Raw genomic sequence first — 21,178 nt, forward strand, 5'->3', positions numbered from 1 at the left:
AAATATGCCCCATATAATGCTGCATAAAAGGTTAATGATGGCCCCATAAGATGCTCCATAGAATATTATGCCCCATATGCTGCTCCATAAAGGTTGATGGCCCCATAAGATGCTCCATGGAATAATATGCCCCTTATGCTGCTGCGATTTAAAAAAAAAAAATGACATACGCACCTCTCGTCGCTGGGCGCCGAGTGCTAGTATCCTGAGCAGGCGGGGACACCGGCGCGCTATGGGGGCCAGGTGCAGGAGGCGCCGCTGGCTCAGGACACGGCACTTGTGATATTCACCTGTCCCCGTTCCACCGCCGTGCGCCGCTGTCTCTTCCGGGTCTCTGCAGTGACTGTTCAGGCAGAGGGCGCACTAACCACGTCATCGCACCCTCTGACGTGAACGTCACAGCTAGAGGACGCGGAAGGCAGAGCCCGGCGGTAGAACGGGGACAGGTGAATATTGCATGGCTCACCCTCCCCCGTCCTACTCACCCTCCCCCGTCCTACTCACCCCATCTTGGCACTGTCCCTGCTTCTCCGACAGTCTCTGGCGTTGGCAGCTTGTTCCTTTGTTCAGTGGTCACATGGTACTGCTCATTAAAGTAATGAATATGCGCGCCACTCCTATGGGAGTGGAGTCACGTCCATATTCATTACTTTAATGAGTGGTACCACGTGACCGCTGAACACAAAAAGAGCTACGGGCGCCGGAGACCATCGTAGAAGCAGGGAAGTGCAGAGACCGCGGGAGCAGGTGAGTATGATGTGACAGCCGCCGACCCCTGGGATAATGCCTCGAGTATAAGCCGCGAGGGGCACTTTTAGCCTAAAAACAAAGGTCTGAAAATCTCGGCTTATACTCGAGTATATACGGTTTGCGTGTGTGTGTGTATGTATATATATGTGTGTGTGTATATATATATATATATATATATATATATATATATATATATATATATATATATATATATATATATATACATATACACGCGCATGTACACATACACACGCATACGCACACGGTACGGATTGTGTTCAGGCCCCTTAAAATTTTTCTGTTTCTTTGCAGCCATTTGGTAAATTCCAAAAATTTCTCTTTTTCGCATTATTGTACACTCTGCACCCCATCTTGACTGAAAGAAACAGAAATGTAGACATTTTTGCTTACTTCAGTTTTTGTTTTTTAATAAATATCACATGGTCATGAGTATTCAGACCCTTTGCTCAGACACTCATTTGTCACATGCTGTCCATTTCCTTGTGATCCTCCTTGAGATGGTTCTACTCCTTCATTGGAGGCCAGCTGTGGTAAATTAAACTGATAGGACTTGATTTGGAAAGGCACACAGCTGTCTATATAAGACCTCACAGCTCACAGTGCGTGTCAGACCAAATGAGAATCATGAAGTCAAAGGAACTGGCCAAGGAGCTCAGAGACAGAATTGTGGCAATTCACACATCTGGCCAAGGTTACAACAGAATTTCTGCAGTACTTAAGGTTCCTAAGAGCACAGTGGCCTCCATAATCCTTAAATGGAAGAAGTTTGGGTCCACCAGAAGTCTTCCTAGACCTAGCCATCCAGCTAAACTGAGCAATCGTGGGAGAAGAGCCTTGGTGAGAGAGGTAAAGAAGAACCCCAAGATCACTGTGGCTGAGCTCCAGAGATGCAGTAGGGAGATGGGAGAAAGTTCCACAAAGTCAACTATAACTGCAGTCCTCAACCAGTCGGGCCTTTATGGCAGAGTGGCCCGACGGAAGCCTCTCCTCAGTGCAAGTCATATGAAAGCCTGCATAGTTTGCTAAAAAAAAACATGAAGGACTCCCAGACTATGAGAAATAAGATTCTCTTGTCTGATGAGACGAAGATAGACCTTTTTGGTGATAATTCGAAGTGGTATATGTGGAGAAAGTCAGGCACTGCTCATAACCGGCCCAATACAATCCCAGCAGTGAAACATGGTGGTAGCAGCATCATGCTATGGGGGTGTTTTTCAGCTGCAGGGACAAGATGACTGGTTGCCATTGAAGGGAACATGAATGCGGACAAGTACAGAGATATTCTGGATGAAAACCTCTTCCAGAGTGCTCTGGACCTCAGACTTGGCCGAAGGTTCACCTTCCAACAAGACAATGACCCTAAGCACACAGCTAAAAATGGCAAAGGAGTGGCTTCAGAACAACTCGGACCATTCTTGACTGGCCCAGCCAGAGCCCTGACCTAAACCCAATTGAGCATCTCAGGAGAGACCTGAAAATGGCTGTCCACCAACGTTCACCATCCAGCCTGATGGAACTGGAGAGGATCTGTAAGGTAGAATGGCAGAGGATCCCCAAATCCAGGTGTAAAAAACTTGTTGCATCATTCCCAAGAAGACTCATGGCTGTACTAGCTCAAAAGGTTGCTTCTACTCAATACTGAGCAAAGAGTCTGAATACTTATGACCATGTCATATTTCAGTTTTTCTTTTTTAATAAATTTGTAAAAATTTCAGGGGGGGGGGGGGTTCAGTCAAGATGGGGTGCAGAGTGTACATTAATGAGAAAAAAAATGAACTTTTTTGAATTTACCAAATGGCTGCAATGAAACAGTGAAAAATTTAAAGGGGTCTGAATACTTTCTGTACCCACTGTATGTCCACAAGATGTACGAGGTCTTGCTTTTCGCACAACGAATTGTACTTTTAAATTACACCATTTATTTTAACACACCGTATAGAGGGAAAAAAAAATCCAAGTATGGTGAAATTACACAAATAGAAAACCAAAACGTAATTCTGACATTATTTTATGAGATTTGTCTTTACTTGCATACATACTGTAGTAAAAATGACCTGGTAATGGTTCTCATCAGTGCTATTGCTGTGATATCTTGTCCAATTTTTGTTATTTAGTAATGAAAAAACTTTAATTTGTTTAAAGAAAAACAAAAAAACAAAAACCTTTTGATTGTCTGCGTTTTCTGAGACCCATAATGTTTTTACTTTTTCGGTCAATGGAGCTGTGTGATGCTTATTTTTTGCAAGATGATGATTTATTGATAACATTTTAAAATAGAAATTACCTTTTTGTTCTTTCAGCAGTTTTCATGGCATTTGGCGACTAAAAAAATATTATAATTTTAGCAGTCTAACTTTTTTGTGGTTATGGTGTCAACCGATTAGGTTAATTATTTTTATTTTTTAATAGATCTGACTTTTCTGGATGCGGCAATACCACACCTGTGTTTTTTTTGTTTTACTTTGATTTTTAACCCCTTCAGCCTGTTTTCACCTTCATGACTAGAGATGGGCAAGCCCGAACAGTAAAGTTCGGCGTACGTACCGAACTACTGTTCGGGCACGGACACCGAACACGTATTTCAAGTCTTGTAGACGCCTCTCCATTACTAAGCCGTGGGCTTGATGTCACCTGACAATACAAAAGTGACATGAACCCCACAAATATGAACCCCACTTGCCACCGCTGCAGGGCAAGTGGAAAGAGTCGGGGAAAGCAATAGATGTGCCTTTTTGGGGCAGCTGTCAGCTGCTATTTTTAGAGGGGGGGGGGCAATATCCATGGCTCCTTCGCAGCCTGAGAATACTGGTCCCCAGCTGTCTGCTTTAGGCCTTGTTCACACGTTCCTTTTTTTGCTGCGGATTTTTCAGCTGCGGATTTGGAAAAACCGCAGTGCAAAACCGCGGTGGTTTTCACTGCGGTTTTTTGTGCGGTTTCAACTGCGGATTCCACTGTGGGTTTCCAGCTGCACTTTCCTATTAATGCAGGTGGAAAACCGCTGCGGAATCCGCAGAAAGAATTGACATGCTACTTCTTTTTTTCCGCAGAAAATCCGCGCGGATTTTCAAGCGGAAAAATGCAAAGTGGGCACAGCGGTTTTTGTTTTCCATAGGGTAACATTGTACTGTACCCTGCATGGAAAACTGCTGCGGATCCGCAGCTGCAAATCCGCTGCGGATCCGCAGCAAAAACCGCAAAGTGTGAACATAGCCTAAGCATGGCCCCATGACCCCACCCCGTGTTGTGTTTTTTTTTGTTTTATAATTTATTTGAATATTAAAAAAAAAAAAAAAAACAGCTTGGGGCCCCCTCTATTCTTCACAACCAACATTGCTAACGCTGAGGATTGAGGCCCCCAGCTGTCAGTTTTGCCTGGCTGGTTATCAGAAATACAGGGAAACCCACACTGGTTTCGTTTTTTTAATTTATTCATATTGCAGCTGCTGGCTTATAAATACTCCCATCAGCCGCCACCTGCTCTCGCTGTTATTAGCCGCAGCAGGCGTCGGCTGATGGGAATAGTAGTCCCATCAGCTGACGGCAGTGACCGGAAGTAAACCTTTTACCTCTGATTATAGCTGCGGGCTCATACTGTCATTTGACAGCTTGAGAACCGTGGCTGTCTGACCGGTGATAAAGATTTTTACCGCCTATCAGAAGCAGTGTTTGCCACACTGTCATGCACATTACAATGTGGCAAACACGGGGGGGGTGGTTTGCGGGGAACAGGAACAGACGTGTTTTTATGTAGCTCCTAATATTCCCCTATTTCAGCTACCTAAAGCATATTAAATTGTGGAATACCTGGTTATAAAACCTACTAAAACATGCCTGGACTGGGTTATAAGAAGAAAAAAGAACATTCAACCAAGAAAATCCCTTTATTAAAACGGAGGGACACCTGGAGAAGATCTAAGGAAAGCCTGCTCTCATCTGAGGTAAAGGTGACAAAGCCTTTGCCTCACAATATGGATCCCTGCAAAAAACCAGAGTCACAGCTTCACAACAGTCATATGGCCTGTAAGACATCTGTTATAAAACATCCTGCACTCTCCGAGACATCAGCTGATGCTGTCCTGCAAAGGAACCGGAGGAGCGTGGGAGATTCTGAGGCAACGAAGAAGCAGCGGAGAGGAGAAAATGGCGATGCGGCAACAACTCCCGCCCTTTCTGGAGCTCCAGCTGACAGATATCCAAACATGTGCCGAGGGATCGCGATGGCTGCCGGAGCTGTGACACAGCGGAAGGAGGAAGCAGGAGAAGACAGGGAGATGATGGAGATCCTCGCTCCTATCGAGACTCCAATGCAAGCTGCCAGACATAAGAAGAGGAGCGGGGGAGCCGCGGAGTTCTCACAAGGTATGACGCAGCAAACAGAAAAAGATGGTGATTCACCATCTTCAGTGCTGCACAGACACGGAGAGTTCTCCTCAGCACTCCGTGTCCAAAGTAGTGATCACAGACATGATGCTACGACGATGCAGAGGAGAAAGGAAGGAGAATCACCGGCATTATCACCACACGGTGGGGGAGGGATCTCTTCGGCTACCATAGATCAAAGAAGTAATTTGAGACATGATGCGCCGGTTTTTGTGCCAGGGCCGATAAGCGCTGAGGGAGGCAGATCATTTAATGCGACAAAGGAAAAGGAAGGAAGTGTTATACAACTGCGGAGCTTGTCAGAAACACCCCATGTTGGCTGGTCAGAGAAAAACCCTCTGAAAATCACAGTGTACATGGACACAGAGGGAAAACCCTCTTCCATAATTCAGATATAAAAAAAAAAAGAAAAAAATCAGAGGTGACCTTATCAGACATTCAAATGCAGCAGTTGGCAAATTACCGATATTAAAAAATAAAAATCATCAACCATTACTTAATGTAAAGAATGGTGCCACATCTACTTCTTTACTTAAAAGCCATAAAAATAGAGTATTTAAAGGGGAACCCTACACATACAAAACAATTGTATAACCAGGTAATCACAGGAGATGGATCTTTCAAAGAATCATCTAATCTAAAGACAGATGAGGCCAAAATGTTATCTGATGATGGGGGTGTTGATCTGCATCTGATTTCTCTACCTGAAAAAAATTCCCCTTCTAAATCCTCATACAATACTAGAGATTACAATTTAGGGAAATTAAAGGGAAGTTTCCTAATATAGCTCCTTATTCTGCTAAACTGTTAAAGAAACAGCAAATTTCTCTAACACAGACAAATTTTGTTTCCTATCAATCAGATGAATTCAATAACTCATCAGGACAGATGGAAAATGGTCATTTTGGGGAGTTTTATAGCGATACAGATTTATCTGATTATAGAGGTGACTTTTTTCAGATGATATGGCCCTTGATGACATCTCTTCTTCAGAGCCATATTCTTCCTCAGAACACAAATCTAGTAGTGAAAACTCTGAATTTTATGAAAAATGTAAGCAAAAAACTAAACCAAATCAAACCAACTCAGAAAAAATTACGAGGGCACTCTAACAACAACTCATTGATAAACGATATCCAAGCAACAGATAATCCAACAGAAAAATTTATGATTAGCATATGTAAAGCCCTCCTAGTTTCAGTGAAAAATACTACTATTGATGATGACTAAAAAATATCTGAAACAGATTTGGAATCTGATGACTCTATACACTTAAACAATACCAAAGCGTCCGAGAGTTTCATTAAAGAGCCAAAGCGTCCGAGAGTTTCATTAAAGAGCTCTTTAAAGATATGTTATCATACATAGCTGTTAACACACTCAAATTCTTATGGAGTTTCTGATAACTCCTTCTATAACTAAAAAAAAACAAACTATTCAGTCAAAAATCAAAGGTCCTCATATCCTAATGAGGACCAAAATCTTGCTACACTCTCTGATTCATTGAAAAATATCCAAAATGATATCAACTCTTATAGAAAAAATCTAAACAATCTTGAAGACTTTAAAAAGAAAATAATGTAAAAATTAGAGGGATTCCAAAGTCGGTCCAGAACTCCCAACTAAAAGATTACATCTCTTCATTAATTTCTTATCTACTTCCTAACGCCAAAGAGGAAAATTTAATTGAAAAGGCCTTTAGAGCGCGCAGACCATCTGCTCTTCCACCTGATGTCGAAACAGATGTCATTGTCTCCTCCTACCCCAATTGGGTTAGAAATGCTTTACTAAATATACCAAAGGAGCCAAAATTCCTTTCTTCTCCATATAACCACTTGGTCTTTTTCAAAGACCTATCTAAAGAAACATTACAAAAGCGAAAATTATTTCAGTCCACTACCTGTGAACTCCGAAAAGCTGGAATACCTTACAATTGGTCTCGGATCTCAACGCTAAAAATTAAATTTGCATCCAAATTGATCGATATTTCATCTCCGGCGGAGGGAGCTGACTTCCTGATAGGTGCAGGCATAATATCCTCCACGGACTCCTCTCGAAGTCCAAATCTGATCTTTGTCCCAAATGAAGAAGTACTACAAACAACACCTTATTGAACATAATGACTCTTATTTGAACGCTCAGAAAGACTTTTCTTCATTTATTCCTCAAATGTAGCCTGTTTTTGAACCGTACTTTGCCCCCACAAGGTCATCGGAACACCTAAAGGTGATTCCAGACATCCCAGGAAGTATTTATTTTTCCTTTTGAACCATATTTGACTTTTGAGTAAGCGACAGTTGTCCTGGTTCTATTTGAGTAAGCTACAGTATGTTAAAGTATGGAAGTCCTGTTCCCCTTTCTTTCCCTATTATCCCATGTATCCTATTTTTCCTGCACCCTTTACCCTTACCTTTGTTAAATTTGTAAAACCAATAAAAATTTGTTGGAAAAACAATGTGGCAAACACTGGATGTTCGGGTACTGTTCTGGTACCTGAACCCAAACTTTTTTTTTTTTTTAACTGTTCGGCAGGACCTGAATATCCAGCAGTCCGCCAATCTCTGTTCATGACCACGCCAAATTTTACAATTCTGACCAGTGTCACTGATAACTCTGGAACAATTCAGCATGTCACAGTGATGGTAAGATTGATTAATTGTTTTTTTTCTGTGACATATTTTACTTCATGTTGATGGTAAATTTTGGTCAATATGATTTTTATTTATGAAAATATCAAAAAAATGTACACTGACAATTTAGCAATTTTTTTAAACTTTGAATTTATATGTCCTTAAATAAGATATACAACACAAAATAATTAAAAAAGGGAACTTATCACCAGGAATCATGCTGTTAGTCTGCAGGTTAACAGCATTATTATGCTGTCTGGCGTCGGCACGCAGTCAAATGCACTGGGTTTTTTTTGTTTTGTTTTTTCAGTCAAGATGGGGTGCAGAGTGTACATTAATGAGACAAAAATGAACTTTTTTGAATTTACCAAATGGCTGCAATGAAAGAGTGAAACATTTAAAGGGGTCTGAGTACTTTCCGTACCCACTGTATGTGGCTGTAGAATACTGCTTAGCCGTACAGAGAGACTCGGGAGGTAAGGAGCACTATTTTCCTCCTGGAGCCCAGATTTTTGTAGAATAGTTTTGTGAACTCCCTATACAGAGCCCCTAAGTGCTAGAAGAGCAGAATCCTCCTCAAGTGATCCCATTTTGGGTATTTATCTACAGGCGTAGTAATGATTTTAACTCTATTGGTATTTTCCAAAAACAATCCGCAGTGGATGTTTGAGTGAAAATTGTGCTCAGTACATTGTAGCTCTCTGTATATTGTGCCCAGCTCGTTCTGGAGACAAACACCTGTAAATTAGGTGGGCTATGATTTCTACAGTAATTCCACACTGGGGCTCAGGAGGGAGATGGACACCGCCGGATCACAGGGCAGACGGCGTCCACAGTGACTCCATCTGCCTCGTCATAGGGAATCTTCCAATTTTACAGATTTACATGGAAACCACTGTGTAAGCGCCCAGCGTAGGGCACAGGATGATGTGAGCCCTGCCTTTGGGAGATCTTTGGGAGGCAGAATGAAAAAAAATGTGCAGTAGGGGAAGAATTGGTTTTATTTTTTATGCCGTTCCTTTTGTGGTGTAAGTGATTAGACTACTTTATTCTTTGGGTCAGTGCGATTACAGCAATACCAGATGTACTGTATATTGTTTTTGTTTTTAGCTGCTGTCACACTAAAAGACCAATGTGCTTTGTTTTTACAAAACAAAATTTTGGGAGCTATAATTTTTCTATATTTCTTCCAACAGTCATTTGAGGGCTTTTTTGTGGGACCAGTTAACGTCTTTATCTTTATTGGTACAGTTTTCAGTCACACAGTTTTTTTTTTTTTTATCGTTTTCTATTCCAATTTTTAGGGGGCAGAGTGAGCGAAAACCAGCAATTCAGGAATTGTTTTGAGGGCTTTTTTTAACACTGTTCAGTATGGTATAATTGGTAAGGTGGATTTATTATTTGGGTCCGTACAATTACTGCAATACCATATTTACATCATGTGCTTCTGCACAGAAACAAATTTTACAGAAAAATATGTTTTGCATCACTAAATTGAGCTACAGTTTTTTTTTTGTTTTTTTATTCTCCACCAATGGAGCTGTATGGCGGATTGTTTTTTGAGAACAAATGACATTTTCAGGTATACCATTTTTATTTGACTTTTTGATCGCGTTTTATTGCACTTTGTTCTTATTTTTTTGTTGGTATGAATAAAAAGCGGTGCGTGTGCCACATTTTTTATTTAACTTTTTTGCAGTGTTAACTAGTTTAACAGTCTTAGGGATCAGGTTGTTGTGGATGCGGTGACACCAAATGTGTAGTTTTTTTTTATTTTTTACATAGATTCAAATAGGTATACTCGCGGCATTTAGTGGGTTAAACAGCCTCTGACTGTATATGGTATAACTAAAAATCAACTCCTAAAAAGCTAGGGCCCCACTCAGCTCTCAGTGGAAAAATAAGTTATTGCTCTCAGAATTTGGCACTTTTAAACAAAATTATTTTTTGCAAGAATTGTGTAGTGTATAATTGGTAAAGTGTGAAAACCTAAACTTGTAAATCTGGTATAATTGTAATTATACTGACCTGAAGAACTAAGATGTCATCACTTCTGCAATCTTCACATCCTGCAATAAAAAAAGCCCTCCCATTAAATTGTTTGGGTTTTTTTTTTCCACAGCTGGAATATTGCGGTGTTTGGTTAAAATTTTGGGGTCCATTTTCTCCTATCACCCCTTATATAAAAAAGCAATTGAGGCCAAAGCAGCATTTTAGTGTATAAAATGTATTAAATTTTCATTCCATTTTTTATTTCTATGTAGCAGCTTTGAATTTTTTCAGTGGCTTTTTGGGGGGATTTGTAACATGGCTCCCTCAGTCACTTCAAATGTCAAGTGACCCCCAGTAACAAAAAAAAAAAAAAAAAAGTCTTTGTAAAATTGAAACCTGTTTTAAACTTTTTAAGTCTTCTGATACCTAAACAAAATAAGTTTGAAAATTTGATGCAGATGTAAGGTATACATATGGGAAATGTTTTATTATGTTTGGTTAAAGGAGTTGTCTCAAGTTGTTAAATGGATCCAATTGCAGCTACTGTGCTGTCTGAGTGGCCGGTTATTTCCAGCACTTTGAAGCTGGCTGGATTGTTGGATCGTCCAGTCTCCTTGCCCTGCAATTTGAGTGCTCTGTTCCAAGAGCAGCTCATCCATGCCACTGGTCTGAACTGTCAATTTTCAGAAGTGCACAGTCACTGGCAAAAGTTTAGAACAAACCTTTTTAAGGGCATTTAAATGTTTGAAAACAGCAAATTTTTCTAAATTTGTCAAACTTCAGATATTTTAACTTCTTACCGACATATAATATAGCCGTACCGCAGATGATAGCGGTGTTATTTAGCCATCATCTGGCTGTGACAGACGCAGGTAGAAAGACATTCTATGAGCCCATCCGTGACATGATTGCGGTGCAATGATGAGTTGCCGTAACAGCTAGAGGTCTGCTGTAGCTAGTGTTTCTACAACCCCTGGCAAAAATTATGGAATCACCGGCCTTGGAGGTTATTCATTCAGTTGTTTAATTTTGTAGAGAAAAAGCAGATCACAGACGTGGCACAAAACTAAAGTAATTTCAAATGGCAACTTTCTGGCTTTAAGAAACACTAAAAGAAATCAAGAACAAAAAAATGTGGTAGTCAGTAATGGTTACTTTTTTTTAACCAAGCATAGGGGAAAAATTATGGAATCACTCAATTCTGAGGAAATAATTATGAAATCGCCTTGTAAATTTTCATACCCAAAAATAAATAACACCTGCATCAAATTAGATCTGCTCCTTAGTCTGCATCTAAAAAGGAGTGATCACACCTTGGAGAGCTGTTGCACCAAGTGGACTGACATGAATCATGGCTCCAACAGGAGAGATGTCAATTAAAACAAAAAAGAGGATTATCAAACTCTTAAAGGAGGGTAAATCATCACTCAATGTTGCAAAAGATGTTGTTTGTTCACAGTCAGCTGTATCTAAAATCTGGACCAAATACAAACAGCATGGGAAGGTTGTTAAAGGCAAACATACTGGTAGACCAAGGAAGACATCAAAGCGTCAAGACTGGAAACTTCAAGCAATATGTCTTCAAAACAGGAAATGCACAACAAAACAAATGAGGAACGAATGGGTGGAAACTGGAGTCAACGTCTGTGACCGAACTGTAAGAAACCTCCTAAAGGAAATGGGATTTACATACAGAAAAGCTAAATGAAAGCCATCATTAACACCTAAACAGAAAAAAACAAGGTTACAATGGGCTAAGGAAAAGCAATTGTGGACTGTGGATGACTGGATGAAAGTCATAGTGATGAATCGCGAATCTGCTTTGGGCAAGGTGATGATGCTGGAACTTTTGTTTGGTGCCGTTTCAATGAGATTTATAAAGATGACTGCCTGAAGAGAACATGCAAATTTCCACAGTCATTGGTGATATGGAGCTGCATGTCAGGTAATGGCACTGGGGAGATGGCTGTCATTACCTCTTCAATAAATGCACAAGTTTATGTTGATATTTTGAACACTTTTCTTATCCCATGAATTGAAAGGATGTTTGGGGATGATGAAATCATTTTTCAAGATAATGCATCCTGCCATAGAGAAAAAACTGTGAAAACATTCCTTGAAAAAACACATAAGGTCAATGTCATGGCCTGCAAATAGTCCGGATCTCAATCCAATTGAAAATCTTTGGTGGAAGTTGAAGAAAATGGTCCATGACAAGGCTCCAACCTGCAAAGCTGGTCTGGCAACAGCAATCAGAGAAAGTTGGAGCCAGATTGATGAAGAGTACTGTTTGACACTCATTATGTCCATGCCTCAGAGACTGCAAGCTGTTATAAAAGCCAGAGGTGGTGCAACAAAATACTAGTGATGTTTTGGAGTGTTTTTTTGTTTTTCGTGATTCCATAATTTTTCTCCTATGTTTGGTTAAAAAAGTAACCATTACTGACTACCACATTTTTTTGTTCTTGATTTCTTTTAGTGTTTCTTAAAGCCAGAAAGTTGCCATTTGAAATAACTTTAGTTTTGTGCCATGTCTGTGATCTGCTTTTTTTCTACAAAATTAAACAACTGAATGAACATCCTCCAAGGCTGGTGATTACATAATTTTTGTTAGGAGTTGTAGGAGACAATGATTTTTGCTATACATAGCAATACTATAATATAAACTTTCAAATCACACATTAAAATTTTATAAAAATTACTCACCTTTGGTATCGCTGTGTTAGTAAAAGTTTGATCTGTCAATGTATAGTGTTAATTATTTTATCTGTAAAAAGCATAATGAGAAAATTCGAAATGCCTGTATTGTGAGGGGGAAAGGTCCTGCTACAGGAACATTGCAATAAAACGCAATAAGAGGTGATCTACCTCCAAATGTTATCGGTAAAAATGGCAGCTCGGGCGCCAAAAATATGCTCTCACACAGCGCCATCGACCAAAAATTGAAAATGTTTAACCCTTTTCTACCAGCCGACGTCAGTAGTACGTCAGCTGGCAGAACCCCCGCTTTGAGGTGGGCTCCGGTGGTGAGCCCACCTCAAAGTCGCGACATGTCACCTGTTTTGTACAGCTGACATGTGTGCGCAATGAGCGCGAGCGAAAATCGCGATCTGCCCGCGCCCATTAACTAGTTAAATGCAGCTGTCAAACGCTGACAGCGGCATTAAACTAGCGCTCCCGGTCGCGCGGCCAGAGGTGCTCGCACCGCTGACCCCTGTCACATGATCGGGGGTCATCGGTGCATTGCCATAACAACCAGAGGTCTCCTTGAGACCTCTATGGTTGTTGATGGCCGATTGCTTTGAGCGCCACCCTGTGGTCGGCGTTCAAAGCAACCCTGCATTTCTGCTACATAGAGGTGATCTGTGCTTCACCTCTATGTAGCAGAGGCGATCGTGTAGTGCATGGAGGCTATTGAAGCATGCCAAAATAAAAAAAAAACTAGTGTTTAAAAATATAAAAGAAATAAAAAATACACTATGTTCCAAATTATTATGCAAATGACGTTTTTCTCAGATTTTCCTAAATGGTTGGTGCAAATGACAGTCAGTCTGATAAAAGTCATCACCCATTAGAGTATACATCGAATTTTATTGAATAAACCTCCCAATGATAACAGTATAATCTCCAAAATGAATAAAAACTTAAAATGCACTGTTCCAAATTATTAGGCACAGTAGAATTTCTAAACATTTGATATGTTTTAAAGAACTGAAAAGTCTCATTTGTGGAATTTGCAGCATTAGGAGGTCACATTCACTGAACAAAAAAGCTATTTAACGCCTAAACATCCTAACAGGCCAAGTTACATGTTAACATAGGAACCCTTCTTTGATATCACCTTCGCAATTCTTGCATCCATTGATCTTGTGAGTCTTTGGAGAGTTTCTGCTTGTATTTCTTTGCATGAAGTCAGAATAGCCTCCCAGAGCTGCTGTTTTGGTGTGAACTGCCTCCCACACTCATAGATCTTTTGCTTTATGATACTCCAAAGGTTCTCTATAGGGTTGAGGTCAGGGGAAGATGGTGGCCACACCATGAGTTTATCTCCTTTTATGCCCATAGCAGCCAATGACTCAGAGGTTTTCTTTGCAGCATGAGATGGGGCATTGTCAGCATGAAGATGATTTTGCTCCTGAAGGCACATTTCTGCTTTTTATACCATGGAGGAAAGTTGTCAGTCAGAAACTCTATATACTTTGCAGAGGTCATTTTCACACCTTCAGGAACCTTAAAGGGCCCCATCAGCTGTTTCCCCACGATTCCGGCCCAAAACATGACTCCACCTCCTTGCTGACGTCGCAGCCTTGTTGGGACATGGTGGCCATCCACCAACTTTCCACTACTCCATCCATCTGGACCATCCATGGTTGCTCAACACTTATAAGTAAACAAGACTGTTTGGAAATTAGTCTTCATGTATGTGTGGGCCCAATACAACCATTTCTGCTTGTGAACACTGTTTAGGGGTGGCCGAATAGTAGGTTTATGCACCACAGCAAGCCTTTGAAGGAGCCTACACCTTGAGGTTCGAGGGACTCCAGAGGCACCAGCGGCTTCAAATATCTGTTTGCTGCTTTGTAATGGCTTTTTAGCAGCCGCTCTCTTAATCCGATGAACTTGCCTGGCAGAAATCTTCCTCATTATGCCTTTATCAGCACAAACACATTTGTGCTCAGATACAGCCACAAATCTCTTAACAGTACGATGATCACGCTTCAGTTTTCGGGAAATTTCTAATGTTTTCATCCCTTCACCAAGGCATTGCACTATTTGATGCTTTTCAGCAGCAGAGAGATCCTTTTTCTTTCCTATGTTACTTGAAAACTGTGACCTGCTTAATAATGTGGAACATCATTTTTAAGTAGTTTTCCTTTAATTAGAATCACCTGGAAAACCAATTATCACATGTGTTTAAGATTGATTTCAGTGATCCATTGAGCCCTGAGACACAATACCATCCACGAGTTTATTTGAAAAACAAAACAATTAAATCTTTGACACTTAAATCCAATTTGCATAATAATTTGGAACACAGTGTATATAAAAGTTCAAATCACCCCCCTTCGCCCCAATCAAAATAAAACAATTAAAAAAAAATCGAACCTACATATTTGGTGTCGCAGAGTTCAGAATCGCCCGATCTATCAAAAAAGAAAAAGGATTAACGTGATCGCTAAATGGCGTAGCGAGAAAAAAAATCAAAACGCCAAAATTACGTTTTTTTGTCGCCGCAACATTGCATTAAAATGCAATAACGGGCGATCAAAAGATCGTATCTACACCAATATGGTATCATTAAAAATGCCAGCTCGGGACGCAAAAAATAAGCCCTCACCCGACCCCAGATCACGAAAATTGGAGACGCTAAGGGTATTGGAAAATGGCGCAATTTTTTTTTTTTTAGCAAACGTTGGAATTTTTCTTTTACCACTTAGATAAGAGAACCTAGACATGTTTGGTGTCTGTGAACTCATAATGACCTGGAGAATCATAATGGCAGGTTAGTTTTAGCATTTGGTGAACCTAGCAAAAAATGCCAAACAAAAAACAAGTGAGATTGCACTTTTTTTGCAATTTCATCGCACTTGGAATTTTTTTCCCGTTATCTGTTACACGGCATGGTAAAGCCAATGGTATCGTTCAAAAGTACATCTCGTCCCGCAAAAAATAAGCCCTCACATGGCCATATTGACGGAAAAATAATAAAGTTATGGCTCTGGGAAGGAGGGGAGCGAAAAATGAAAAAAGCTCCGGGGGTGAAGGGGTTAAGGTCTTGTAAAACAGCTACCTAAGCTAATTGTTTTTTTTTAACCTACAGATTTCCAATTATTATTTTTTATTTTTTTACCACTTAAGTAAAACTATGCATGTTTGCTGTCTGCTTAATAATATTGACCTGGAGAATTATAATGCAGGTCAGTTTTAGAATATACTGAACATGGTAAAAAACAAACAAAAAAAAAACCTAAAAACTCCACAATTGTTTCCCCCCCCCCCCCCCTATTTCACTATAAACGGATTTATTTACTCACTTTCCAAGACTGCACATGATAAAAATTAATGGGGTCTTTTGAAATGAACAAATCGTCCCTCAAAAAACAAGATCTCATATGTCTATGTGGACGAAAAATAAGTTATATCTCGTGGAAGAAAGAGAGGAAGAACCTAAAGTGCAAAAATGGAAAATCGCCCCATTAGGAAGATATGAATTGCATATATTCACCTCTTCCTAAGTTTATCACTAACTTCTGAGGTACAGTGTCTCATGAAAAAACATCCTTCGTATCACTAGGCTTGGAAGAAAAATACCCAAATTATCATCAAATAGTGACAAAAGTCAGATTTAAAAACTCTCTAGCCTGATCAGGAAGGAGGACACTGGCTCTGTGGGAAAGAGAAAATCAATGGGGTGAATATATGGTTCTCGCAGGGGTTGTCCCGGGTATGTAATAATGGTGAACTATCCATGAAGGCAATAACAGCTAATCCTGAAAACATGTCATCAATGAGATGCATGGAAAACCCGCTTATTCACAAATAAATTTCTGATGGGTGAGGGACCACCAGCCCCTTGTGCAAGCAAAGGTATCTGGATGCAGGACGCCAAATTTAAGGAATAGTTTTGCTGCTGGTTTTGCCATCAAAAACACTGGAACACTGATGGCTAGAAAAATAAGCTATTGTGAGCAAAGTCTAGGAATCTAATCTGAAGACTTAAAGGGAACCTGTCACCCCCAAAATCGATGGTGAGGTAAGGTCACCATCATCAGGGGCTTATCTACAGCATTCTGTAATGCTGTAGATAATCCCCCGATGTTACCTGAAAGAGGAGAAAAAGAGGTTAGATTATACTCACCCAGGGGAGGTGCCGCTGCGGTCCGGTCCGATGGGTGTCTCGGGTCCGCTCCGGTGCCTCCTATCTTCATTCCATGACGTCCTCTTCTGGTCTTCATGCCGCGGCTCCAGGGCAGGTGTACTTTGTCTGCCCTGTTGAGGGCAGAGCAAAGTACTGCAGTGCTCAGGCGCTGGGCCTCTTTGACCTTTCCGGCGCCTGCGCACTGCAGTACTTCGCTCTGTCCTCAACAGGTCAGACAAAGTACGCCTGCGCCGGAGCCGCGGCGTGAAGACCAGAAGAGGACGTCATGGAATGAAGATGGGAGGCCCCGGATCGGACCTGCGACACCCATCGTACCGCGACCGCCCCTGAGTGAGTATAATCTAACGTCTTTTTCTCATCTTTCAGGTAATATCGGGGGCTTATCTACAGCATTACAGAATGCTGTAGATAAGCCCCTGATGCTGGTGAGCTTACCTCACCATCGATTTTGGGGGTGACAGGTTCCCTTTAAAACTTTCCATGTATTTATTCTTCACGTATATTTATAAAATTCACTTCCATATGTCGGGGGGGGGGGGGGAGTTAGATAAAGCTTACTTTTTGTCCATAACACACCTTGTCGTGCTCTTCCATAATCTGCTTTTATTTTGCCAGGTGATGACAATGGGAAAAAGGCCAACAATCCGAACCACTGTAACTGCATTATAGACCAAATTTTCACAGGAGGCCTCCAGTCTGATGTAACCTGTCAAGTGTGCCAGTGAGTCAATTCTCCGTTTATGAATAGGGGCTGGGTGACCCCTTCACTGTTGGTAGGTGGACCTTCAAGGGGTTTTCCATTCCAGGGCAAACTTTCAGCAAGCAGAGAGTGGGATAAGTTATTCAGCACGTACCCGAAAGTATGCAAATTATGTGCTTGTGGTCACATGAGAGGCACTGCTACCGGCTACCTAATTCACAACCCAACACACTTGAGCTTCACTGCTTGTGGAAAGTTTGCTCTTGGGTAGAAAATCACATTAGGCGCTCTGTACTGTACTGGGATCAGTGTACGTTACCTGTCAGATTTGTAGACCTGTCGTCTGTTAGGCTCTTTGTTATGCAGAATTACATTATTATAAATACATTGACGTTAGGGGGCTGTGGAGACAATGTGTGATAACCCTTCTAGAGCTCTTAGAGCTTATACCCATCATTTCATGCTTCTGCTGTAACCTGCGTTAGTAAAGAATTGACTATTTTCTAAAAGGTTTTCACTTCAGATTCAAAGTTTTTAATTATATTTAATGCTTTTTATTTTTACTTGCTATTTTAGCATGTCCTAGAATCTCATTGGCACCAATGTGCCCTTCCTTGTGCACCTTGCCACAAATCTTACTCTAGTCGGGAACTGGAGTAAAATTATGGCGTGAGGACCTCCACCGCTTGTCATGACGTTAATGACCAGGGGTTGCCACGACCCTGCCTAATTTATTGGAGCTGGGCAAAAATGGTGTGAAAACATTTGAAAGTCCCAACATATTAGCACAGCCTTGTGCAAACATTTTGCAAGATTTCAAAGCTTTTTGAATCTGGGCCAATATATTTTTAGAGTTGTTGCTAAGGTAAAAGTTAGTCTCTACTAAAGTATATTTGCACTCTTGGGGCCCAATTCATTAAGACTGGCATTGTGCATGCCAGCCTTAATGAAGGGGCTCGCTGGAGTAGGATGAGCCTAATTCATCAACAGACACATGCCGCTAAATGAATTGGGCTCGTGTGTAACTGGCATGTGCTGTCACCAAAAATGAACTGTAGGCAAGGCCTGGTGTACGCTTCTGGAGTAAGTTACACCTCTAAAGTGGCCTAACTTTTTTTCATTAATTTTATTGGCAGGCATAGCCATGACCTCTCCAGTCTATTAAACGCCCATATTGGCCTAGCTGGCCAGGACTCATGTAAACAGCAAATGTCACTATTTTTTGCGCATCTTCAGAGTTTCACAAATATATCGACTTAATAAAGTATTTTTCACCAGTATTCCAATGTACAAAATGAATCACAGCCTTGGTGCTTAGTACTATAGCTATTGTTGATCGAATATCACACAGCCGTGACACATGCAGCTCCGGTGCCGAACAGCTGACTATCGGGAGCGCTCCAGGTATCTGGGTTCCAAATGTAGCTCTTCGGTAATCGCTATAGCTATTTGGATAAGTGCTTATCCGAAGCTATTCGATCAACACTAACTAAAAAGCCTCAAGATTCCCATTCTGATAAAAAGTGAAATGTAAAACTTAAAATGTACGTAAGCGGACAAAACATCTCAAGTCTAAATAAACTGCACATCTTTTGTATTCTTTCATTGCAGTGGTGTTTCCACAACGATAGATCCGTTTTGGGACATCAGCCTGGATTTACCTGGTTCTTCAAGCCCTTTTTGGCCCCTGAGCCCAGGGGGTGACGGTGGTGTTGTGAACGGGGAAAGTCATGTGTCTGGAACGACAACACTAACAGATTGTCTGAGAAGGTAACCCTGATCACTAATTGTGTGACTGTTAGAGACGTTTCTGTCACATACAGCTGGGCGTCTTTGGAGAGCCTCCACCAATACTGTGGCCAGATTTTGAGCAAAATGGACGTGTTATACAGACTAGTTATTCTGCTGATATGTGCTATTGTAGTTACCAGTTGTGTTTTTGACCACTCCAGCTTTTTTTTTCTTCTCTTGCTTTTTATTGCACGCTCATTTGGTGCCTTAAATGGAAGTCCCCAGTCTGTCTGATACTCTCCTTCCGGCGTTTTCATCTGTTTTTAGTGTTATCTGGCGAAAAGTGGCCTGCCGGCAGCTTCAGTGTTTCTCTATTGTTTCATTGAGGGACACAGGAAACCATGGGTGTATGCTGCTGCCACTAGGAGGCAGACACTATACACACAAAAAATTATCCGCAGTGTACTCCCCACCGACTGGCACTAGGTTAATCTTTTTTTAGCTTAGTGTCTGGAGGAGGTGGAGACCTGTCTTTTACTAGATACATATCTACCTCACTTTTCTGTGTTTTCCTGTAAAATCTCCCCTTTTTTATTTATTAGATGGATCTTCTCCTTTACCTCTGTAGGGATACAGTGTGAACAGTCACACTGTTCTCCCAAGTAGAGACAATGAGTACGGCGTGTACTGCCACCCCATATCCCAATACGTCTATCCGGCAGGACCCCAACCCCTAACACATGAAGAGTGTTTAGGTGATCAGATCACTGGTCCTGGCCCCCGTCTCCTACCCACTAAAGTATGAAGAAAAAAGGAAAGATAGTGGAAGACTAAGGGTATGTGCACACGTTGCGGATTTTGCTGCGGATCCGCAGCGTTTCTGCAGCTGTGGGTCCGCAGCAGTTCCCATGAGTTTACAGTTCAATGTAAACCTATGGGAAACCGAAAACGCTGTGTACATGCTGTGGAAAAAAACGTGCGGGAACAATCCACAGCATGTCACTTCTTTGTGCGGAATCGCGGCGATTCTGCACACATAGTAATGCATTGATCCGCTTACTTCCCGCATGGGGCTATGCCCACCATGCGGGAAGCAAGCGGATCATGTGCGGATGGTACCCGGGGTGGAGGAGAGGAGACTCTCCTCCAGGCCCTGGGAACCATATTTGTGTAAAAAAAAAAAAAAAAAAAAAGAATTAAAATAAAAATAATGATATACTCAGCGCTGCACGCGGCCGTCCGGTCGCAGGGTTGCTATGCGAGCTGGACCTGCGACGACGTCGTGGTCACACGACCGTTACGTCACGAAGGTCCTTCTCGCGTAGCATCTTTGGAACCGGACCGCCGCGTGCAGCGCCGAGGAGATCGGGACGTCGGAGGGTGAGTCTAACCATTTTTTTAATTATTTTTAACATTACTATTGATGCTGCATATGCAGCATCAATAGTAAAACAAGTGCAGGAGGAAACCGCAAGACAAACCGCGATAAATCTGCAGGGATAACCGCAGGGGTTTTGCCCTGCAGATTTATCAAATCCACTGCGGGAGAACCCGCAGAAGACCCTTCCTACGTGTGCACATAGCCTAAGAAGGAAGATATAACTTTCCCTTATTTTATTTAAGGATTTAGGTCATGTATAGACCTTTCTGTCTATAATGGGCTTATCTTCTAGGTTTACTGCTTAGGGTATGTTTACTGGTGCAAGCAAACCCTGGTGCAACTGTCCCCCTGGTTTCCTATGTGGACAGGCACTGGGGACGAGCAACTCAGCAAGGATCAGGGGCACAGGGTTACCATACTATTAACTTTGGGGTCTCCGCGCCGCCCTCCCGTTTCATCAGTTGTTTTCCAATTTAGGCCCCGGCTTCAGTGCAGCCTAGCCTCGGTGGCAACTCTGCCCCTCCTCTTAGCTCCATTGGTTAGCTCTGCCCCTTTTCCTGGCCTCACCGTGCAAGTTCTTTATGCACATTGCCCGCCCCTCTCCAGTGGCGCGGAATCTCCACAGGATTTTCACTCTGCGGGCCCTCGTTTTTCTCCCTGCTGTCGCCATTTGCCGGCATCGGAACCCCGGAGGGTGGCATCTCTCTGCAGGA

At 41.7% G+C, this 21,178-nt stretch overlaps 1 protein-coding gene across 11 annotated transcripts in view; it reads left to right on the plus strand.

Annotated features, from left to right (window-relative positions):
* The window catches only part of USP22 (ubiquitin specific peptidase 22), a 122,157-nt gene that overhangs the window by 85,641 nt on the left and 15,338 nt on the right, over window positions 1-21,178 (plus strand). For all 11 annotated transcript variants that reach the window (XM_077275354.1, XM_077275353.1, XM_077275352.1 and 8 more), the window contains 2 exons: window positions 17,269-17,374; window positions 18,965-19,123. In XM_077275354.1, coding sequence (XP_077131469.1) covers window positions 17,269-17,374; window positions 18,965-19,123 — 265 coding nt within the window. The remainder of the gene's footprint in view (window positions 1-17,268; window positions 17,375-18,964; window positions 19,124-21,178) is intronic.

This window comes from Ranitomeya variabilis, chromosome 7 (assembly GCF_051348905.1).
Source record: "Ranitomeya variabilis isolate aRanVar5 chromosome 7, aRanVar5.hap1, whole genome shotgun sequence".
NCBI lineage: Eukaryota > Metazoa > Chordata > Amphibia > Anura > Dendrobatidae > Ranitomeya > Ranitomeya variabilis.